Genomic DNA, 23,823 nt, shown 5'->3' with positions numbered 1-23,823 from the left:
AATGTGGAGCCTATTCGATGGGACGGTGGGGCGGTTGATTCACGTCATTGGATGGTTGCAATTCAAGATTTATTTCCTATTGCTACTTGGTTCAACGCAAGGGTTATTATTCTTGGTGTAGGCACCGTACCAACCTGCTACTACCCATGCCTCACGATCTTACCGTTGCGGGCACGAAACACAATCAAGGCACCCGCCCGGGAGTTTGTGATCGCTACAGTTGGGGGGTCACATTTCATCCGTATTGATCTTGCTCAAAATTCACCTCTTCCCCCCGATTGCAGGATGGTGGACCGAGCACCACGAATGGGATCAGCAATATGAAGTTAGACGGGACATGTGGGATGCATTAATTAGGCAGTGAACTCATTTATGTACTTTCACTTAGGTTGAAGAGTTGTACCCATGTAGGCACTGTAATGGACACTGAGACTAATGAATGTTTGGGTAATTTTGGATAAATATGTAAGTTTATCAATTGTTTTAGAATTCTACATCTTCTGATTTCTTGTTCGATTTTTATGCGATTATATTTGTTAATTTCATCGATTTTTTCCTTGATCTTTTGTTTGATTTTTGCGATTTTTTTTCATCTATTCTATAATCTGATTTCATTTTGTTCATTAATTTTTGCGAATTTTTTCAGTTTTTTTTCCGGAATTTTGCGATTTATTTCGATTTTTATGCGATTTTTTCCTAATTTCATCAATTTCGACTTCAATTTTTTTTATTTTGTTCCTTTTTTTTTTCAATTTCATAACAGTTGTAGCTATGTAATATAAATCAATAAAAGCAATTAAACAAAGTTTTAACAAAACCAAATATTAAATAAGTCTCTAGTTGTTAAATTACATGCCGAATACAAAGTACTGTAAAATAATCACTATAAGCTAATATAAAACTAAAAGACAAGTACGAAAAGTACTCGTAGGTCCACGCCTGCAGAAGTGTGAGACAACCAGCGATTGAATCGGCATCTTTTCTTGATGACGTACCCAACTGGCGATACAGATATGCTAGAGTAGCTGAACCCCAAGAGTACTCATTGATCGGAAGATCATGAACAATAAGCTCGTTGAGGAAGGACGGATGAGTACGGTTACCACTCTTGTCCAATAACAGACATCCGCCCAACACTAACCACATGTACACACCGTAATGGACACTAAAGGGCCTCTGCGCCTCCAAGGGCGAGTCCATAATCCTCTCGGTCAGCACCCCACTACCCTGCCAAACGGTTTTCGTACCGCACTTCTTGTTCAGCTCTTCCGCAGTCATGTCCATGGTAGACGAGCACGCGTCCCGTATGACGTCCGTGCTGGGAGAAATGGAAACCATGGAACCATAAACACGAAGCCCAAGAATATGGTACACATCGTGCAACATGATCGTGATCTCCACAAATGGCATATGAAACGTGTTCGTATCTGGCTGCCATCTCTCTACAAACGCAGAAATCAGTGGCCAGTCAAAACGCCTAAACATGATCCTTGGTAAGTGAGACATACCACTACCGTCAATCAATTTCAGATGCTCCTGTGCAAGAAGACCTCGCCAGGTAACCAATGCATAACACAACTGTGTCCTGCTCAAACAGCGCAAAACATTACGCTCCTGCCCGCCCCAAATATATGCAACCACGTGACCACCAAAACTGGGGATAACAGTACCATCCTCAGGACCACCTGGCATCGGCTGCTGCACTACCCATGTCTCTGCTGAGCTGGTGGAAGGCTGACTATCTTGACTGCTACTCACAAATCTCCCATGCTGACCCCTATGCACCGTATGATAATCCTAAGGGTCGTACTCTTCATCTCGATCAGCCTGACTTGCCCGCTCATCGTCCTCCCCGTCAGATGTCGGCACTCCACCCGATGAGTACATGGGGGGGCTCCCTTGCGACTGATGCTCCCCCGAACAAGTACCAGCAGACCCATATTGCTGCTCATGATGATACGGTGCCCCCGTATTTACCGAACGACCCGACTCCCTCCTAACAGACGCATTCAAACGTCTTGATACTGCATGACGAGGACTCGAACCCTCAATCTACATTAAATAAGTACAAAATCAAATATCAGTAATAATTACAAATATAACTATGATATTATAGTTGAACAACTATAATTCAAATTCAAAAAAATAATTTCAAAACAATAATAAACCAAATCAAATAAACAATAATAACATTACTAACAATAACAATAATAATATTATAAATTACACACCACAAAATTGGCAACATACTACTAACAACATTACAACACACTACTAACACACTACTAATAATTTCAAAACAATAATAAACCACAAAATTGGCAACATTACAACACAACAACAACCATAATAACAATGGTAATAATACTAATGACAACAACAATAATAATTTCAATCAATTTTTTATAAAATTTTAATCACGAAAAAATACATAACAATAACAATAAAAAAAAACATTATATTAGTAAAAAAAAAATACATATCAATAATCACGAGGAAAAAAAAATTCAAAAATTAATAAAAAAACATATACATAACAATAATACATAACAATAACAATAAAAAAAATTATATTAGTCAAAAAAAAATTACATATCAATAATCACGAGGAAAAAAAAATTCCAAAATTAATAAAAAACATATACAAAAAATAATACATAACTATAACAATAAAAAATATAAAATTATATTATTTAAAAAAAATACATATCAATAATCACGAGAAAAAAAATTCAAAATTAATAAAAACCATATTTGAACACATATTAATCACGACAAACACAAACACAAAAAATAAAATAAAATAAAATAAAATAAATTCGAAAAACCCAGACTTCCGCCTGAAAAATCCGGATGTCTGGGGGAACTTCCGGAATTTCCCGGCGGAAGTCTCCAGAAACAATTTTTTTTTTTCAAATTAAAAACAACTATAATCACAACCATACCTGCTCGTCGCCACTAACGCCGCCCCCACAACCATCGTATGTCAGCCTTATGCGTCGCCGGTCCGCCATAGTCGGATTCAACCTTGGATGGGTGGTGTTTGTGTGATTTTCAAATGTTCAATTTTTTTTTTTTTTTTTTTTGTAAATTTCTGACTTTTTTTTTTAGAGTGATAAAATTTTAGAGAGAGATTATGTTGGTAGTGAAATGACTTGTAAGTTTCGTAAGTTAGTTTCACAAGTATTTGTATACGAGGGACAAATAAGAAAATTCAAATAAAAAATACAAACGTCACCTTATAATTTGCGACCGACGTTTAACAACACCCGAAATATTTATTAACGAATACCAATCCATTATTGCAAACCTTATTGCAAACCTTAGAAATAGAGAAGCACCCCAGGCCATTATTGCAAGAAAGCAATGAATACCAATCCTATATGAGCATGTGTTTGTTAAACCTTATTTTCATTTGTCAATAGTGCTTATTTATTAATCCGTACAACAAAGTTAATGAATTTTACCTCTTTTTCCTTGAATTCAAGCCCCCACAAACTTTGTAATTAACCCACAATTCTTTAGTCTTTACGGTGGACCACGTTACTTTACATTTCAACATAGCAATTAGTTTGTCGATTCCAGCCATCTAATCCCCAATTCCTCAACCAACATCCTCCCATGGCCCCATTGGCTAGTAAGGCTAGCTACTCCGCACCATGATTTCACTAAGAAATATTTATGTTTGTACATCCTTTTAATAAGCTTTTACTACTATCATAATATCATAGCAAGAACGATCAAAGTGTAAATATACAAACATTGTAAGGTGATCATGTGGATGAGATTTGTACACATTGATACAGACGTGATTTTCAATCTTATGATCAAGGTTTCATTTTATTTACTTAAGAAAATATTTCTGTTAGTACATAATCCTGCACAGATTAACCCCACCGTCAAAAATAAAAGTGGTGGATGAGAAATCCCCACTCTTCAAGTTCCCTTAGCGATCAAGTGATAATTGAATCTTTAAGATCAAAAATTATAAGATATAAACATTTATATTAGGACGAACCGCCAAGGTTAGCATGGGATTCTTACCAACAAGTGTTTTATTTTTATTTTTATTTTTTATAACGTTCAATTACTCTATACGTATAAGTTTATAACATACCCATTGATAGTTTTCATACCAAAATTTGATAATAGAATTCTACAAAGCACAAATAAAGTACTACTGTGCTATGTATGTTTTCAATGAAGCGTAAATTAAAGGAGTCTAAGGTAGAATTATTGCTATAACAAAAAATTTATAAAATAAATAAAAACAAGAATTAATCATTAATTAATTTCAGTTCTTCAAATAATTCATCATTATACACATCTTCAATGTAGACATCATCTTTCAATTCAACTTATCAAACCATTCAAGAATATATAGTACAAATATAACAAAATTTTAAGAATTAGATACATAATTGTCAAAATATAGAGAAGCATACAACAATCTATTCCAAGTATCAGGTACCCCAGGAAGGCACCAATGCCCACAATCGGGAATAATTTTTTGATCATGATTACTCCTATTTTTAGTACGAATTTTCCAATCATTAAACCTATAAATAGAAGGATGTGCATCAATTCTATACTCCGTCAATTTGGTAATGTTCAAGTACTTCACTTGCGACGTTCTCAACCCTTTGATAACGCTTTCAATAACTCGAATGAGGGTTCTTGGAAAAATAAACCTAAAGGAGTCATCCATGAAAGGTTGTGTTCTAGAGTAACAATATTGGTTATAGAAGGAAGATTGGTGTTCGACTGAAATACTTCTAAAGAAAACATTTGTTTTCTTTTGGTCGATGTTTTTATCCACCCAATTTGCCCACGTTCTAATGGCCCGTGTAAATGCTTGGTGTAGTGGCATTTTTTCTGTCAGCTTTCCTTTGTATTCGAACAAGTCCCATCTGAAAAAGTAAGGCAAATTATGAGGTTCATTGTAGTGAATAGTACAAACAAGCATTATTTCGTCTAGTTGGAGTGCGAGTAGTTAGTGTCTTCCGAAAAGAAAGTAAGTCGTGGATCAAACCCAAATAGAAACACTTTCTGTCTGTTTAATTACCGTAATGGAATCTATATACTCCGTATATGTTTAAAGATAAATATTCAGAGTTAGTATAAAAATTAAAACAAATTAGATCAAATCAGAAAATTTAGAATAGGAAAAAACTAGAATTCTTAAAATTCGAACTATAACGTACCTAAATAAGGTAAAGAGAACAAAAACAATCCTCCCTTCTACCCACCTCACCCGGTTAGATCACTTTTTGGGCTAGAGGGATGAGGCCGCATTTATCAAGCTTTCACATACTCGTATTTAATTTTACCATAACCCTATCTATCAATCAATCAAAGCCTTAATCCCATAAGTGGGGTCTACTAACATGAACCAAATTTGATTATTCCGTATAGTAATCAACATAATTCTTCCTCCTCCGTCCCTTACGATCCAATGTCTCATGCACATCCATACACTTCATATCCTTCCTAGTTCCTTCCAACCAAGTCATTTTCAGTCTCCCTCTCCCTCGTTTAATTTAACTCTTCCATGGTCCCACTCTTCCACTTTTCACACCGGTGCACCCTCGGTTCTCCGTCTTACATGCCCAAACCAACACAGGCGATTTTCCCTTAATTTATTTGCAATGCCTGCCACACCTACTTTCTTGCGAATAATCTCATTTCTGATTCTATCTCTTAGAGTGTTCCCACACATCGACCTTAACATGCGCATTACTGTAATTTCTACCTTTTTAATGTGCTCCTTCTTAGTAGCCCAACATTCTTAACCACAGAGCAACACTGGTCTTATGACAGTCCCGCAGAATTTTCCATCCAGCTGTAAGAGAATGCTTCCGTCGCATAACACTCCCGTGACCGCTCTCCATTTAAGCCACCCGGACTTAATCCTGTGTGTCACGTCTTGATCAATGTCACCATTTATCTGGATGATCAACCCTTAATACTAAACATTCACTCATGGTCAAATCCTTTCCATCCAAACTCACCACTTTATTGCCTGTCCCCCTTTGAGTACTAAAACGACAACCAAATACTCAGTCTTACTCTGACTTATCTTAAACCCTCTAGATTCCAACCTTTGCCTCCATTGGTCCAATTTAGCATTAACCCCATCCTTAGTTTCATCCACCAAAACAATATCATCTGCAAACAACATACACCATGGAACCTCATCTTGAATTGATCTAGTTACTTCTCTAAAACCGTTGCTAAAAGAAAAGGGTTTAATGCAAACCCTTGATGCAATCTGATTGTAATAGGGAAATCTTTTGTTTCTCTACATATCCTTATATTTGTTGACACATCCCGATACATATCCTTAACATTTCATGTACCTCCGTGGGATACCTTTCATCAACATTGCCCATCAAACTACCTGTCTTGGCACCTTATCATAAGCCTACTCTAAATCAATAAAGACCATATGAAAATCTTTCTTCTTTACCCTATAAAACTCCATCATTTGTCTTATCAAATAAATTACTTCCATAGTAGATCTCCCCATCATAAAATCAAACTGTATATCCTATATTAAAACTTAAGCCAGTAATACGGAGTAAAATTACCTATATTAACTTCTAGCCCCACTAATTTCCCCGTTCACCAGTAATCATTTGGTCCGTGATTCCTTTCGCAATTATCCTTCTCTAGTCAACCACCTCCAATTATTATATTCCCCCTTATAAAATATACGGAGTAAATGCTTCGTATGGTTAGGAGAGAGAAAAGAAAAAAAAAAAAAACAACTTTTTGACCAATTTATTATTCACCTAAAATACTTATTATGCACTCTTTTTAAATAGTTAAAATTCATATATTTGAATGTACTCTGTAGAAAATAATAAGAGTACAACTCTAATATATAAACATTTCTAAATGAACTTTAATCATTTTTTACAATCCTAATTTCACTTGTTACGCATTTTGTCGTGATGAAAATTTCAAAAGACTAAACAAATCCACATGTTACCATGTCGTGTAGGGTTTATTGTGTGCCTCAATATCAATACAATATTTCTAATTTCACTTAATACCAAATAATTTTTCTCTATGTATACGAAGTGATTATAAAAAATTTATTCTAGGTATAAAATTGCAAAATACCATAAAACTTAATCAAAAGATTTATTGAATAAGTGAAGAGAAGAGTTTAATGAACAACTTACGCTCTTTTAGGAGGAACTTGAGTCCAATGGTGGCCTGTGTTGAATATAATAATATCAGCATTCGGCCATTGCACTGAATTGGGTGAAAGTTTGTCTAGCACAAGAACTCTTTTCCCACTTGAATGATTCTTGTTGAGTTCAACAAGAAATGGGCTCCAAAAAAACTCTACCGTAAAGTTATAATCATCCTACAATCAATATAATTAATGTAATATAATGAATAAATAAATGTAGTTATACATATTAAATAATAAAAGTCATTAATTAAGAGAGTTAATTAATTAAATAAATTCCGTACCTTAACTTTCAAGAAGGTATTAATATGAATGTCTTCATAAAGGATTTGAGCTTTATCGGAAGGATAAGGAATGTTTGAATACATAATGCAAGAAAGAGATTCCCACATATTTCTGTTGAGTGAGTCTCCTACTAACACAATTCTCTTGTTTCTAAATTTTTCCACCATGTCTGTCCCATTTAGCCTATATATTCAACAAGCAATTGTTAAATTTTTATTTTTATTTATTTTATCTCTACACCAAAAATAAATAAATAAATAAATAAATTGTTAATTATCATATTATATTTTCAGAGGATGTAGATTTAGACATAAGACATTTAGTTAGTGAACAAGTATTAATTTTTCTAAGTAATAGAGTACTAATACTTTCCATTTTTTGAAATCTAACTTTCAACATGTAAATTACCTTTAATATATAATAAAAATACGGATTACAATTTACCACTATTTTGTTTAGTCTTTTTTTGAATACGTACATTACTTGAGTTTGCACATATTTTTCAAAAAGTGTTGTGGGGTAATAACACAAAAAAATGAATAAATTAAACAAATTTGCAACTAAACTTAATGGATACAGAGTACATTTTTTTTTCTTTTTTTATTTATAATATATTTACAATAAAAATTAATGAAGTGAGATTAATGGATAAAAGTAATCAATTTTTCGTAAAAAAAAAAAAAAAAAAAAAATCAATTTATAAGAGTGTTGCAAGTACGTACACTCTTCCATCTTCCGTGGTACTAGTACTGTATTTAATAATAGTGAATTAATTCTTCATACGTCACTAATTCACTTCAACTAATTAGAATAATATTTATATTAAAGCAAACTTATTAAAGACATAAAATATACTATATGAACCTTAATCAAATCAAATCATTGTATCTTTAATTATAAATATAAAAAGTACTCCGCAGTTCTTATTAATAATGATATCATTTTGGTGAAGATAAATTGATTGAAAGGTGCACAATCCATAACTGCATATGAGAACAAAAAATAATACAAGTTGTTTGGGTACTAAAATGGTCATACCCATTTTAGTCTTGGGTAACTCTACCCATATAAGCCCAAAGGGCATAAAAAGGTATAAAAGGCCCCAAATAAGTCAAATACATCAATATGGCCTTCAACGGCCCACATATGTAATTTTAGGGCTCATAAACCCACTTATATACTCATATAAATACCCCTCAAAGGGCATAAGGTAAAAGGAGGTCACTCTTATCATCTAAAATGACCATACTCCTCCACTCTCTCCCCTAAACTCCTCTCAAAATATGCATTGTTTGGCAACTAACTTGGGCGTCGGAGGCTCCGCCCCGGGTTCAACCCCCGGGGCTCAGGGTTCATTTTGCAGGTCCATTCAAGGCCCAAATTCGAGGTTCTCAGACACCCCTCCAAGGCCCGGGTAGCTCATTTTTTGCCGAAACAATTTGGCGCCGTCTGTGGGGAAACGAGTACTACTACCCATGAAAATCTACTAATTCATGGCTACTGTGTTCTATCACGAAAAAGGGTCAAAATTTCTAGCAAATTTAACCCAAAATTATTACTCCTGTCAAAAGGGGTAATCATTCTTGCAAATGGTGGAGATGATAGATAAACATTTTGATTTGTCGCCAATCTAACCACTACTAACAAGGTACTTCGTGCCTTTACAAAAAAATTGGGAAATATTCCATGAATATGGTCAAACCTTAATTATTCTTGAAGAAGAATAAAAGCTAGATCTACGTGGCTCTAATGGAAAGCTCACAAAAGCAAGCCTTTCATTCACACCACCAAGTTGAAGAGGCAGCAGGTGGCATGAAACATACATAAAAAATCAATCAAGTTTATGTAAATTCAATGCTTGCCGAAGGAAATTGACATTGTCTTCATCACAAGCTTCAAGGCTCACAACTCCACCACTAGAAAGACTCACCATTTCATCCTAGGCAACACATGCCGAGGTCAATGGGGGTCAAGGCTAGTATTGTGAAGTGAGCCAAATCTCTTCACATCACATCTAAAGTAGCAGCCGAAGAAGATCCGAGGTTGTCTACCATTGTTGAAGCTTAAAAAAGCTCAAACTATCACCAATCTAAAAATCCGAAGCAAATAGCTCGGATAAGCAAAAGGAATCCAAAGCTCATCGAGCCGAGGCTATCCGAAGGTGTTTCAGCCCAAGCCGAAGGTGTTCTGGGCAAGCCAGCCGAGCCGAGACCGGTGTTTCAGCCAAGCCTAAGGCTTTTTAGCCGAGACCGAAGGAGTTTCAGCCCAAGCCGAAGGCGTTCTGGGCGAGTCGAAGGTGATTCAGCAGAAACCAAGGGTGGTACAGTTTACCGCTCCCAAGTTAAGGTCGGTAACCATAGCCGAGCCGAAGCTCACCTCTTATCTCCTGGCCGAGGCTAGCCATAGCCGAAGCCGAGCCCAGCCGAGGTTTACCTTCGCCGAGATTCGAGCTCCCAGCCGAAGCTCACAACCATATGAGCCGAGGGTGCTGCCGAAGATGGTTTGTCTGAACCGAAGAAGGTTCATCCAAGCCGAAGCTCATACGAGCTAATGCTAGAGCAACCAAAGCAATTAGCTTCGGCAGTCAAATGCAATTGGCTCAAATTGTACCCGACCCAAACCTACATAAAATCTGATGATAACAAGTCAGAAGAAAAATTTACCTTTTGACCATTTTCAAAGATCTATAAGCCATAAAAAAAACTACCTTTGTCAGGGTAGATGGCCAGAAGCTTTCTTACCTGCGGCTTCTACTTTTATCAAGTAAATGGCTTCGGGCAAGAGTAAAAAACTCTTTCTATCCCCGGATCAAGAGTAATAAACTCTTTTTATCCTCGGATTAAGAGTAAAACTCTTTCTATCTTCGGATCAAGAGTAAACTCTTTCTATCCCCGGATCAAGAGTAATAAACTCTTTCTGTCCTCGGGTCAAGAGTAATAAACTCTTTCTATCCTCGGATCAAGAGTAAAACTCTTTCTATCCCCGGATCAAGAGTAATAAACTCTTTTTATCCTCGGATTAAGAGTAAACTCTTTCTATCCTCGGATTAAGGGTAAACTCTTTCTATCCTCGGATCAAGAGTAATAAACTATTTTTATCCTAGGATCAAGAGTAAACTCTTTATATCCCCGGATCAAGAGTAATAAACTCTTTCTATCCTCGGATTAAGGGTAAACTCTTTCTATCCCCGGATCAAGAGTAATAAACTCTTTCTATCCTCGGATCAAGAGTAACCTCTTTCTATCCCCGGATCAAGAGTAATAAACTCTTTCTATTCTCGGATTAAGAGTAAACTCTTTCTATCCCCGGATCAAGAGTAATAAACTCTTTCTATCCTCGGATTAAGAGTAAACTCTTTCTATCCTCGGATTAAGGGTAAACTCTTTCTATCCTCGGATCAAGAGTAATAAACTCTTTTTATCCTAGGATCAAGAGTAAACTCTTTCTATCCTCGGATCAAGAGTAATAAACTCTTTCTATCCTCGGATCAAGAGTAACCTATTTCTATCCCCGGATCAACAGTAATAAACTCTTTCTATCCTCGGATCAAGAGTAATAAACTCTTTCTATCCTCGGATCAAGAGTATTAAACTCTTTCTATCCTCGGATCAAGAGTAATTAACTCTTACAATCCTCGGATCAAGAGTGTTGCCTCAGATAAACTCTTTCTATCCTTGAATCAAGAGTAATTAACTCTTACAATCCTCGGATCAAGAGTGTTGCCTCAGATAAACTCTTACAATCCTCGGATCAAGAGTGTTGCCTCAGAATAAACTCTTACAATCCTCGGATCAAGAGTGTTTCCTCGTATGAACTCTTTCACTCCTCGGATCAAGAGTAATTAGCTCTTTCAATCCTTGGATCAAGAGTGTTGCCTCAGATAAACTCTTTCAGTCCTCGGATCAAGAGTAATTAACTCTTTCAATCCTTGGATTAAGAGTGTTGCCTCGGATGAACTCTTTCAGTCCTCGGATCAAACCTTGGATCAAGAGTGTTGCCTCGGATGAACTCTTTCAGTCCTCGTATCAAGAGTAATTAACTCTTTCAATCCTTGGATCAAGAGTGTTGCCTCAGATAAACTTTTTCTATCCTTGGATCAAGAGTAATTAACTCTTACAATCCTCGGATCAAGAGTGTTGCCTCGGATGAACTCTTTCATTCCTCGGATCAAGAGTAATTAGCTCTTTCAATCCTTGGATCAAGAGTGTTGCCTCAGATAAACTCTTTCATTCCTCGGATCAAGAGTAATTAACTCTTTCAATCCTTGGATTAAGAGTGTTGCCTCGGATGAACTCTTTCAGTCCTCGGATCAAACCTTGGATCAAGAGTGTTGCCTCGTATGAACTCTTTCATTCCTCGGATCAAGAGTAATTAGCTCTTTCAATCCTTGGATCAAGAGTGTTGCCTCAGATAAACTCTTTCAGTTCTCGGATCAAGAGTAATTAACTCTTTCAATCCTTGGATCAAGAGTGTTGCCTCGGATGAACTCTTTCAGTCCTCGGATCAAACCTTGGATTAAGAGTGTTGCCTCGGATGAACTCTTTCAGTCCTCGGATCAAGAGTAATTAACTCTTTCAATCCTTGGATCAAGAGTGTTGCCTCAGATGAACTCTTTCAGTCCTCGGATCAAGAGTAATTAACTCTTTCAATCCTTGGATAAAGAGTGTGTTGCCTCGGATGAACTCTTTCAGTCCTCGGATCAAGAGTAATAACTCTTACAATCCTCGGATCAAGAGTGTTGCCTTGCATAAACCTGAACAAATAAAGTCCTTCGACTCAATTTCTATGAACGAATTATTTGGGAAATTGAAACAAAACCCAACTCATTTTTTCAAATAGAATTGGGTCTCGGGGGCTAATTGTTTGGGTACTAAAATGGTCATACCCATTTTAGTCTTGAGTAACTCTACCCATATAAGCCCAAAGGGCATAAAAAAGGTATAAAAGGCCCCAAATAAGTCAAATACATCAATATGGCCTTCAATGGCCCACATATGTAATTTTAGGGCTCATAAACCCACTTATGTACTCATATAAATACCCCTCAAAGGGCATAAGGTAAAAGGAGGTCACTCTTATCATCTAAGATGACCATACTCCTCCACTCTCTCCCCTAAACTCCTCTCAAAATATGCATTGTTTGACAACTAACTTGGGCGTCGGAGGCTCCGCCCCGGGTTCAACCCACGGGGCTCGAGGTTCATTTTGCAGGTCCATTCAAGGCCCAAATTCGAGGTTCTCAGACACCCTCCAAGGCCCGGTTAGCTCATTTTTTGCCGAAACACAAGTAATTCACAAGCAACAATCATTTAATTCTATTTCTTATCACTTTAATTTTTTATTTATTTTTTCCAGTTTAATAAATTATTATAATTTAATTAGCAAAATCATAAAAATACTAAGATAGAGAAATCAGACGAAGAGAATAGACCGAGTATAAATTAAAGAACGAAAAGTAGCGTATTTTTAATTAAGGAAATGAAATACTTACATGGGTATATCACAATCTCTAGCTTCCCATACCCACTTTTCATACTCCAAATCTGGTCTCCCATTCCTTTTGCAACTCATCTTTTCCTCAATAAATGGACACTTCAACGGACAATAGCTAGGTTCTACTTCTGGCTTGTAAACCCATTTTCCATCAAAAATATTGCACTTCTTTTTTGGTGCATCATTCTCCTTATTTTCGACTTCAAATTTCGGTTTCTCAATGTCTTTTGCTAGAGTAATACTAGGATTCTCCGTTACATTAGGATTATGCACTGGGCTAAGAGAAGATATATACGAACTGCTTGGTTGCTCAGCAATAGAAGGCTCCGGAGCCTGAACAATTATGCCATCCGACATTGGCAACTCAGGCTCACTGAATAATAAGGGATTATGGTTGAAAATAGAAGGCTCCGGAGCCAGCACAATTATGCCACCCGACATTGGCATCCCCGATTCACCGGATGATAATGGATTTGTTGTGGAAAAAATAGAAGGCTCCGGAGCCTTCGCAATTATGCCACCCAACGTTGGCATCCCCGATTCACCGGATAGAGAAGGCTCCGGAGCTACAACAAGCTTGGTTGGTAAAGGTGGTGGAATAAAAGCAGAAAAGATTGAAGGGTTATCATCGTTAGCAATGCTCGACTTAAACACCTCGGATTCGCCGGATTTCGGAGGAAAATTAAGAGTTGATTTTTGATCATTTTCGTTGAGGAAAAGGAGAAGCATAAAGCAGCTAATTATGGTGCCAATTATGAAGATTTTCCATGTATCTTTTATTGTGGAAATCAACTCCATGACTTTATGAGTGTATTTCTGTAATGTTTTCATGGAAAGATTACTTTAAACTGGTTTTAAATTAATTGGTAAGAGGAAATTATTTATAAATAAAAAAAGAAAAGAAAGAAAGAAAGTCTTGGAGTAGTTAATATCTTCTGTGGATGTGGAATGCATGGTAGAGTAAATAATTGTTTCTTGCTTGCTTTTCGTAGTGATGAACAGGTTTGTACTAGTCATTGTCAGAAATAGCTGTGTTAAATAGTGCCTTTAAAATAAATAATATTTTATGTTTTGTGGGGGTAAATTAACTTTTACAAATGAAACATGAAAAATGTTCTAGTGTTCTACTATTGTCCTATTGAAATTGTTGATTTTTTTATTTTTTTTTTTTTTTTTTGTAGGGTCAATTTCATTGGTTGTACGTCCAATTCTTGTGGATGTGCTTTGCTCTGCAGTTTGCAGCAAATCTATTAGGAAAAGATAGAGGATATGTATTTGTAAAGGAAAAAAAGATTTGTAATTTTTATAGCTTATGGTAACATGATAAGGAGTAAGAACATCTAAAAGCACTTAGCTAAGTGAGTGTACTCCGTAATAGGTGTAACAGTGTAACGTATACTCACTATCTTTTAGATGGATTGACATACTTTAGCGGATATAAAGTTTACTCACTCCGTTACATAATATAGTTCTTATTTTCCTATTTTAGAGATCCAAAATATTGTTCCTATTTCTATTTTTGGATAGTATATAAAGACCATTATATCCTCACTTTTTTTTTAACTTTATTCATTGTACTTTCTAAATTACTCTTGAAATTTACACATGTCTTGTACTTTTTTTCACTTTCTCTCCCTAACTTTTGTTTATAATTGTATTTTTTTACTTTTATTAATGTACTTCATCCACTTTTTCCTTCTATTTCTTAAATACCGTGAAAAAACACAAACAATAACTATATTGTGGGACGGAGAGAGTACAATTTTATTTGGCAAATTCTCAATATTAATCCTCAATTTCTACAACACTGAAATGGTGACTTCCGTTTTTTTTTCTTTTATATAAAATTACTCTAACTAAGAATTTATATTTACAAATAACCTTATTTTCATAAATGGTTAGTTAAAAATAACTAGGATTAGTTGTTTTATATATATATATATATATATATATATATATATATATATAAGAAGCCAAAATAAAACACTAAACCACCACAACCACTAACCCAGCCACCACCTCCACCCTCACCCAACCACCACCTCCACCCTCACCCTCACCTTCTATAGCACCCCTAAATTTTTTCTCTACAAATTAAGTAGAATAATACATATAAAATACCGTAGAAAGAAGTTTGAGCGTATTACCGCCACGTGATTATGTAAGACTATTTTAAAACACTAATTTACTAAAATTAACGGCGGTAAATACTTCAACTTTATTTTAATTAAAAACCAATCATTGTTATTAAGTACTTCATACTCAACATAAATAATGAATATACTTCAAAAGACTTAAGTTGTGTGAATCAATCTCGTAATCCTCAATGTGCATATATATTGACTTCACGCCTAAAATCACAAATGCTTACCAAATATTAGAGGTGATCATTGGGCGGGCCTGGCTAGGTTCGGGCCGGACCAAGAGCAAAAAAATAAGCCCACTTCTCGGGTTGGGTCAAGATTTGGGCTGGAATTTTTGTGCCCAAACCAGCTCAAAATGGCCCGGTCGTGCGGGCTTTTCGGATCGGATAAAAAAATCAACTAAAATGCATAAAAACACATTCCCAAACCCGCCCAAAAAAAAATAGTGCCGGAAAAATATGCCCAAAATCGGGTCGGGCTAAGTATGATCAGGTCTACCAAATATGATAAGTAGGGAAAATCAAAACAAAATAGATGTACCGGTTAGCAACATATATAAGCTAAGTACATTTTAAGTGCAAGATAAGTAAACTCATTTGATTAATTAAACATGGCATGGAAATATCCAACTAAAGATAAAAAGATCCATGATTAGAACGAATAAACCTTTATATAATTCTTTTCCAAACACAATTAATCCGATAATTCTAATAATTGGTAATTCCAAATCATAAGATTTCAACATAGATTTCAATGTATTGAAAGTCAATTCCTTTATTCCAATTTTTCTCAATAAGTGTGCACACCCCCAATAAGCTAATATCTTTATATTAAAAGACTATTTTTGAGGAAAGACTAGACCATGCAAAGTTCATAATCTTATCAAAAAAATCCGCATAGTGGATTAATAAATATAATTAACATGCTTGTAAATCGCTTTTAAAATAATTATTCCAATAATAATTCCTCTTTAATATAATATATCCTTTAATTAAATAAGAAATCATATAAACAACCTTTTTAATAATAAATCAACTCTTTTTAAATTACACCTTTTTATTATTTAATTATGAACATGATATTCAAATCAATACTCCAATTATTCAAACTATTCAAACACATTTTCACATAAACATATTTAATCATTGAAAGTATTGAATAAAATATCTAACCACCTAAACGTAACATGATCCTTGATTTCTCAAACAACACGTTTAAATTCAATCAGAGTCATGAATAACACCCTATAATTAATTATAAAATTAATTAATATATGGTCATCAAATAATCACAACAATACTAGACAAAAACCCTAAGCTATATATGCATGAATTATTGAAAAACTCTTTTAATTACTTTCAAAATCACTTTTATAATTTTCTGCTTGGTGGTTCCGCTAGTTCTGATTTCGGTTTTAGTGGTGAGCTTGTGATGCAGAGGGTGACCAAGACCATTGCGCTTATAGATAAGGTTGCTAAGCTTGATGATCCTCAGTGTGAGTTGTTGAAACTAAGGGCATGTACCGGAGTTTCTAAACTCTACTTTTCTTTGCGTACTTATCCTCCTAGTAGTTTTGAGGCAACTCAGCGCACATTCGATGGGACTCTTCGATCTTTCTTGGAACGTATTGTTACTGCTTAAGGGCCTGGGTTTGGTGATTGGAAGTGGCGGCTTGCCACCTTATCATTTGCGTTTGGAGGGCTTGGTGTTTATTCCACAGGTGACGTTCGTCATTATGCTTTTTTTGCTTCTCGATTACAGTCTGGTGGGTTGTAAACAAAGCTTCTACGTCATGTTGGCATTATTATTGGTCTTGATCGAGCCTTAAACAATGTGTTGAGTGTATTTAATAGAATGGTGGAGTCTGACATTTTGAATAATCCTAGTGAGGTAGTTGCCCCTAACTCATGAAGAAATTGGCATATATATATTTCACAAAGGTTCCGCTTCTCCAAAATCCACCTTTTCTTTATCTCTTTGACAATCAGCATTGTGGAAATCGCAGCAGGGAGATCACACCTCTTCTTGGCTTCGGGCGGTCCCTATTTTAAGGTTGGGTCAAACGATGAACGTAAAGACTTACTGATTGTGTTGTGATACCGGTTGGGTGTTCCATTATTCTCTGTCTCGACGTCGTGCTCTGCTTGTTCAAGAATATTTACTAGGGATATTTTCGGTGATCACGCGGTGTCGCGTGCTGGTATTGTGGGTATTAAACATCGACATAATATTGTTCGGGATACCCTTGTTGATGTTTGCTATCAATCTGGGATTTTAACAAGAAAGGAGGTTGACATTGGGTTGCCTGGAGGGAACAACGGGGCCCCCATACCGGCAGATGTGTTACTTTATTCCCAGGATCGTTGTCACGATGTCTGTGTTGACTTGACAGGGTCTTCTCCTTTGACACAGTCTGGGCTATCTGACTTTGTTCCTGAACGGGTTGTTGCGGATGTGGCTCATCGAAAGCGGGTCAAGTACGAATCTATAGTTGTCGGGCAATTGGATATGGTTTCCTTCCCTTCTCCTTTTCTTCACTTGGGGAATTAGAGAAGGAGGTTTTTGGTTGTCAAAGCGGGTTCAGAATTTCTCGACGACTCAAGATATTGGAGCACGTGCTGCTGCTCATATTTTCACTAGAATAGGCTTTACTATAGCTAGAGGAGTGGGGGCCCAGATTGTGTCTCGGCTTCCCACTAATTTTTTATAGGTTGTTTGACTTTGTTTGTTTTTGAGATATTAATAGTACTTTTGAGGCGGCTCAGTGCACATTCGATGGGGCTCTTCGATCTTCCTTGGAGCGTATTGCTACTGCTTCGGGGCCCGGGTTTGGCGATTGGCAGTGACAGCTTGCCGTTTTACCATTTGCGTTTGGAGGGCTTAGTGTTTATTCCACAGGTGATGTTCGTCATTATGCTTTTCTTGCTTCTTAGTTACAGTTAGCTGGGTTGTAGACAAAGCTTTTACAGCATTGCATGCTGGCATTGTTAGTCTTGGACGAGTCTTTGAAGATGCGTTGAGTCTGTTTAATGGAATGGTGGAGTCTGACATGATGAGTAATCCTAGTGAAGTCGTTGCCCCTAAACTCATGAACAAATTGGCAGATATATACTTCTGCAGAGTCTGTTTATTCATTATCTCCTTGGCAATCTGCATTGTGGAAATCACAACAGGGAGATCACACCTCTACTTGGCTTCGGGTGGTCCCTATTTCGGGGTTGGGTTAAACGATGAACGTTAAGACATACCAATGTGTGTTGTGCTACCGACTTGGTGTTTCATTGCTCTCTATCTCAACGCCGTGCTCTGCTTGTTCAAGGGTTTTTCCTGTGATATTTTCGGTGATCACGCGGTGTCCTATGCTGGTATTGTGGGTATTAAATATCGGCATAATGTTGTTCGTGATACCTTTGTTGATGTTTCCTATAGATCTTGGATTTCAACTAGTAAGGAGGTGGACATTGGGTTATCTGGAGGGAACGACGGGGCCCTCAAACCTGCAGATGTGTTACTTTATTTTGACAGGGTCTTCTCCTTTGACACAGACTGGATTATCAGACTTTGTTTCTGGACGGGTTGTGGCTGATGCGACTCATCAAAAGCGGGTCAAGTACAAATCTAGTTGTCGGACAATTGGATATGGTTTCCTCCCCTTCTCTTTTTCTTCACTTGGAGAATTAGAGAAGGAGGCTGTTGCATTGCTGAAGAGGCTTCAAAAGTTTTCGGCAACGCAGGACATTGGGGCACGTGCTGCTGCTCATATTTTCACTAGGATAAGCTTTGCTAAAGCTAGAGGAGTGGGGGCCCAAATTGTGTCTCGGATTCCCACTAATTTTCTATAGTTGTATGACTTAGTCTGTTTTTTGAGATATTAGAATTAGAATTAGAATTAGAATTAGAATAAGTGAAGAAAGATGAAAAATAAAAGGGAGGAGAAAGAAGGGTGGACGACTGCTGGCGGTGGCAGCCATTGGTGGTCTTTGGGTGGCTACCAACGGTTGCTACTGCCAGTGTTGCTGAGAGAAAATCCGAGGGAATTAATTAAGAGAGAAATGTGAGTTTTTATGTATGAATTTTTGGTGTTTAGAAGAAGGGTATTTAGAAGTAGGAGTGTAAGAATTATGGGAAGCTTGTGGACTGTAAAATGAAATATGGAAACTATAGGTTTGAGGAATTGATTACTTGGGTGGCTATAATAACAATTAGGCAAGATCTTACTTGGTGAGCAAGTAAAATATAGGTTTATGGAATGTATTTATATTTCAAGGTGATCATGAATGTGGCTTTAGGAAGTAAGGTGATTACTTGGAGAATAAGTAGAGGAGATTTTGTATAAAATATATATGATCAAATATAAGAAATATATCATTTTATAGCAACAGGAAAATCTAGAGATTTATTATCTAAAGGTAAGATAATTATTTTATTTAAACAAAACAAAATTTAATTATTTCCACAAAAAATCTTAAATTCTTAAGCTTCCGATACCCTTTTTATTTTTGAAATTTTCGAACAAAATAATTAAATTAAATTTGTTTTATTTTCTTAAAAATCCAAAAATTATTTACTTGATTTTTGGTTTTCTTAAATTAATTAAAATAGGAAAACTCCTATGAGATATTCATACCAAATAATATAATTATATATTTATAAAATCGGATTTTAATATTTATAAAAATATCCGAAACTATATAATTAAAACTATAATTATATATTTTTTTTACCTATTTTTTTTTTTTTTAAAAAAAACTATATACTTTAAATACATAACTTCAATGTTTCTAAATTAATTAAATGGATCATAGTTTTTATCAAAAATATAAAATGATATATAAGATTGAAAAATAGATTTGGCGCAACAATTAGAATATTCTTTTGGCTCTAAAATTTAAATCACTAGTTAAATTATCAAAATATCCTTTTCAAAGAATAATAATTAAGTAATAAATTAGAAATACTCATAAATATAAGGTATTACACCCTCTCTAACCACCACCAGGCCACCACATCTGCCCACACCCAACTCAAAACCCCTCATCAGAATTGACGACCGTCGTCTCTCTCTCTCTCTCCCCTATGAACTCTCTTCCTAATTTTCCAACCCTAACCCGACCCATTCACGCTAACCCACCACCAGTGACACTAAACCTAAGGCCACTACTGATTTGGGTAAAAATACCCAGTCCACGTGGTCCTATCAAAAGGTAACATGTGTCACCCTAAGCTAGCAGCTAGCAGCATGGTGCTCATGGCCGGAAGTAAGCTAGCAGTTGGCACGCCATACGTGCTAGCATGCTAGCATGCTGGGCCTCGCACCCAGCCACTCATAGCAGCTGGGAATCACATAGCACACGCAACGCAGCAGCAGCAGCCCGCATTGCGTACGTGGCTTGCTTGCTGCGCGCATGCGTATGCGAGTTGGCCAGCCAGCCAAGCCTTGGTGCTAGGCGCCAGCTGGGCAGCCTTGGCAGCCAAGGCAGGCTGCCAGCCAGCTGTGCGTCGGCCAACATTCGGTCAATGGGAAGATCGGTCTTGGTGCCTTGCTTGGGGAGCAAGTGGTGTTTGGTCTCCCCCCCCCTTTAGTGGTCCTCACCTAACCTTGCTCACCATTTGCCACTTGGCGCTTGTTGTTTCATTTGCATTTTAATTTGTTTTTGAATTAAAATAAATTAAGCAAAATGCAATTCTCCCACATTGATAAGAAATGGGAAATCAAGACTCCCTTACCTATAAATGCTCATGTTTTAGGTTTGGGAAGAAGCACTTGAGTTGAACTCAATAAGGCATCTCCTTATAAGTGAGAAAACCTTTAAGTTTGTAATACTCTAGTATTTCCCTGGTCTAGCCCCGACTAACCTTCATCCTCAATGACACTAAGACATGTCAAACTACTATTTGGAACCTCGTTGAGATCCATTGTAAAAGTGTTCCCTTTACGAGTTCCTTCAAGTATAGTGTCACTAGTGTCATTTTTAATGATTCTGCACGAATTAGAATTGGAAGTAAAGCTAACAGAGTTACCTTTGTCACAGAATTGCAAAATAATTAACAAGTTGTGTGTTAAACTCTCAACTAACAATACGTTATCAATAGCTTGGGAACTTGACCTTCCTACTTTTCTAATGGCAATAATTTCACCTTTCATGTTGTCACCAAAGGTCACAGTCCCACCATAGTGTGCGTCCAATGAGAGAAATATAGTTTTATCTCCAGTCATGTGGTTAGAATAACTGCTGTCAAGGTACCACGTGTTCTTCCCCCTCACTGGAACCTGCATGAACAATCAAACGTTAGTGTCGGGAACCCAGGTCTCCTTGGGTTCCTGTGTAACAGATGTAGAATTTGATTTCTTAATCCATATCAATATAACATGATTTTCATTCTTGAGAGGGATCTTATCTTTCTTATGACATTTGTTTTTGACAAGGGGTTAAATCGGTCGCTACAATCTAACTCTCAATCAAACAATACTTATACGAACACCCTATAACCAAGTACAATGGCAAATAAAGGTTCGGTCCACGAGGAACGAGAGTAATTGCAAATCAATCTTAAACCTAAGCTAGTTCGAAATCAATGGAAAATGGTGTTCTAAAATACTACTAATAAGATGGAATAAATCAATAAACTAAGACACTAGGGAGAACGGGAATCCGCCTAACCATTGATAACTAAGCAACAAGGAATCACAGAGACAAACGGGATATGCAAAGACTATAAGTCTGATCAATATCATGTGATAGGAAGACAACGGGCAATACTAAGCTTGGATTTCTCATGCACTTAACATTACTCGATACATAATCAAACCACATTCAATAATGAAATACTCAATTCACAATCTCTTGTTCAAATCAAGAATATCATGCAATCAAATTCAAGATTCTAGGTTAGCTACTCCTATTATAATGAATTAACATGCAATCGCATATAATCAATTTAATCACAATCCGTTTATCAAAATCAATCCTCAATTACATAGATTACCTAGGCCGGGTTTCATCCCGAAATCCTAGCTAGGAGACTACTCACACATATTCATAATCAAAGCAATAATGAGTTCCAAAAGCATAATAGATATAAACATGAATTTTGATTAAGGAATAATAAAGCTTGATTAATAAACAAGAATGAATAATACCAATTGTATTGATGCGAATCAATGGAAAAGTTCAGAACTTTGATATCCGTCGTCAATGAATAATACAAAGAATCTTCACAAATCTTGCTTCAAATCAATCCAAGAAAACTAAAATCTCTAGAATAATCTCTAAGAAAACTAATGAATCTCTAATACTATGAACGTTCTCCAATAACTCTCTACAAAGGCTCTCAAAAACTATCTCTAAAACTGTCTGAGGAATCCTCTTAAAGTTGGGCCTTATATACGTCTTCTAATGCGGAGAAGTCAAGCGCGCAGTTAACCCTGGATCAGCACGGCCGTGCTAGCTTGTCAGTAAGTAAACCGGATTTCTTCTTCAAATTGGCACGGCCGTGCTATATATGGCACGGCCGTGCAGCTTCCTGGCACGGCCGTGCTAAAAATGACACGGCCGTGCTGAATATGCTCTAGCACGGAGCTCATACTGAAGCTGACACGGGCACGGGCAACATCTGGCACGGCCGTGCTTATGGCCTGCACGGCCGTGCGGGTGCGTGGATACTGACACGGCCGTGCTATTGGCTTGCACGGCCGTGCTGCCTTGCCTGGGGTTGCTTGCTTATAGGCCAGCACGGGTGTGCCTATGGTAACACGGTCGTGCTGCCTGTGCTATGTAATCAATGCACGGCACTTGAACTTCCTTAACTCCTCGGACTCCGGTCAAGGCTAGCTCGGTTACGCATCAAGGGCTCGGGATCCGATTAAACTCGGTTGATATTACCTGAAAACACATCAAAAACAAACCGAAAACCCGTGAAGCACGTAATATGGAGAACGTAAGCATAACAAGGTAATAATCGGCCAAAGCGGCCCCAAATACATTTAAAATCATCCTAAAATATGCTCTAAAGCGCGCCCTAAAGTGCGCTTGTCAGTTTTGCTTATGTCCTGTCTTACCACAGAAATACTAGATAATACTACTATCAATCAACATACTTCTTTTCTTTCTAGAACTTCTTCCTGTATGCTAGACCTTCAGTTCTTTTAGTTTGAGCATGAGCAATTCATTCTGGTACAGTGTACTCTATGGGTTGCTTGCCCTTCCTAGCTCTTTCAAGTTCCCCCTCAAGTCTTGCTTTATCCAATTTTAACTCTTTTAAATTAGATTTCAATTTTTTAGAATTCGGATATTGATCAAGAAGAGGAACTTCAGAGTCAGGAGTAGCACCACTAAGTTTCAACAAAGAAATTTCCATATTCATAAGTATGTTATCATGTTTAAACCTTTCAAAAATTTCTTTTAACTTCACATTATCATCACACAAATCAAAAATCACTGTTGAATATGAAGTCTCATATTATCAATCCATTCACTGTGTTCCTTGTAAGTTTTAAGAGCCTTGTCACTTTGTGCTTTTGCTACATGTAAGTCCATTAAATCACCTTGAACTTCCAAGACAATGTCTGTAGACACCTGATTGTGTCTCTCCAAAAACCAAACCTAGTGATGAGTACCTTTCATGTCTTTGATTATCGAGTTAGGTGAAGAGTTGAAGAGTCTCGTGAAATTACCTTAAGCCATGACCATTTCTAAC

General features: G+C 36.6%; 2 protein-coding genes across 2 annotated transcripts; both read right to left on the bottom strand.

Annotated features, from left to right (window-relative positions):
- Positions 1-843: 843 nt before the first annotated feature.
- LOC110739574 (protein MAIN-LIKE 1-like) lies at positions 844-1,692 on the bottom strand. The gene has a single exon (XM_021920029.1). It carries the CDS (start codon positions 1,690-1,692, stop codon positions 844-846), a length of 849 nt encoding a protein of 282 aa, XP_021775721.1.
- Positions 1,693-4,277: 2,585 nt separating this feature from the next.
- Positions 4,278-14,092, bottom strand: LOC110739528 (protein trichome birefringence-like 3). Its single transcript, XM_021919976.1, has 4 exons — positions 12,981-14,092; positions 7,489-7,672; positions 7,191-7,378; positions 4,278-4,910 (listed from the first exon to the last, which is right to left on the bottom strand). Exons 1-4 carry the CDS (start codon positions 13,811-13,813, stop codon positions 4,403-4,405), a joined length of 1,713 nt encoding a protein of 570 aa, XP_021775668.1. The 5' UTR covers positions 13,814-14,092; the 3' UTR covers positions 4,278-4,402.
- Positions 14,093-23,823: the final 9,731 nt, after the last annotated feature.

Source organism: Chenopodium quinoa, unplaced genomic scaffold (genome assembly GCF_001683475.1).
Source record: "Chenopodium quinoa cultivar QQ74 unplaced genomic scaffold, ASM168347v1, whole genome shotgun sequence".
Taxonomy (NCBI): Eukaryota; Viridiplantae; Streptophyta; class Magnoliopsida; order Caryophyllales; family Amaranthaceae; genus Chenopodium; species Chenopodium quinoa.
This window is presented reverse-complemented; position numbering and strand designations above follow the sequence as displayed.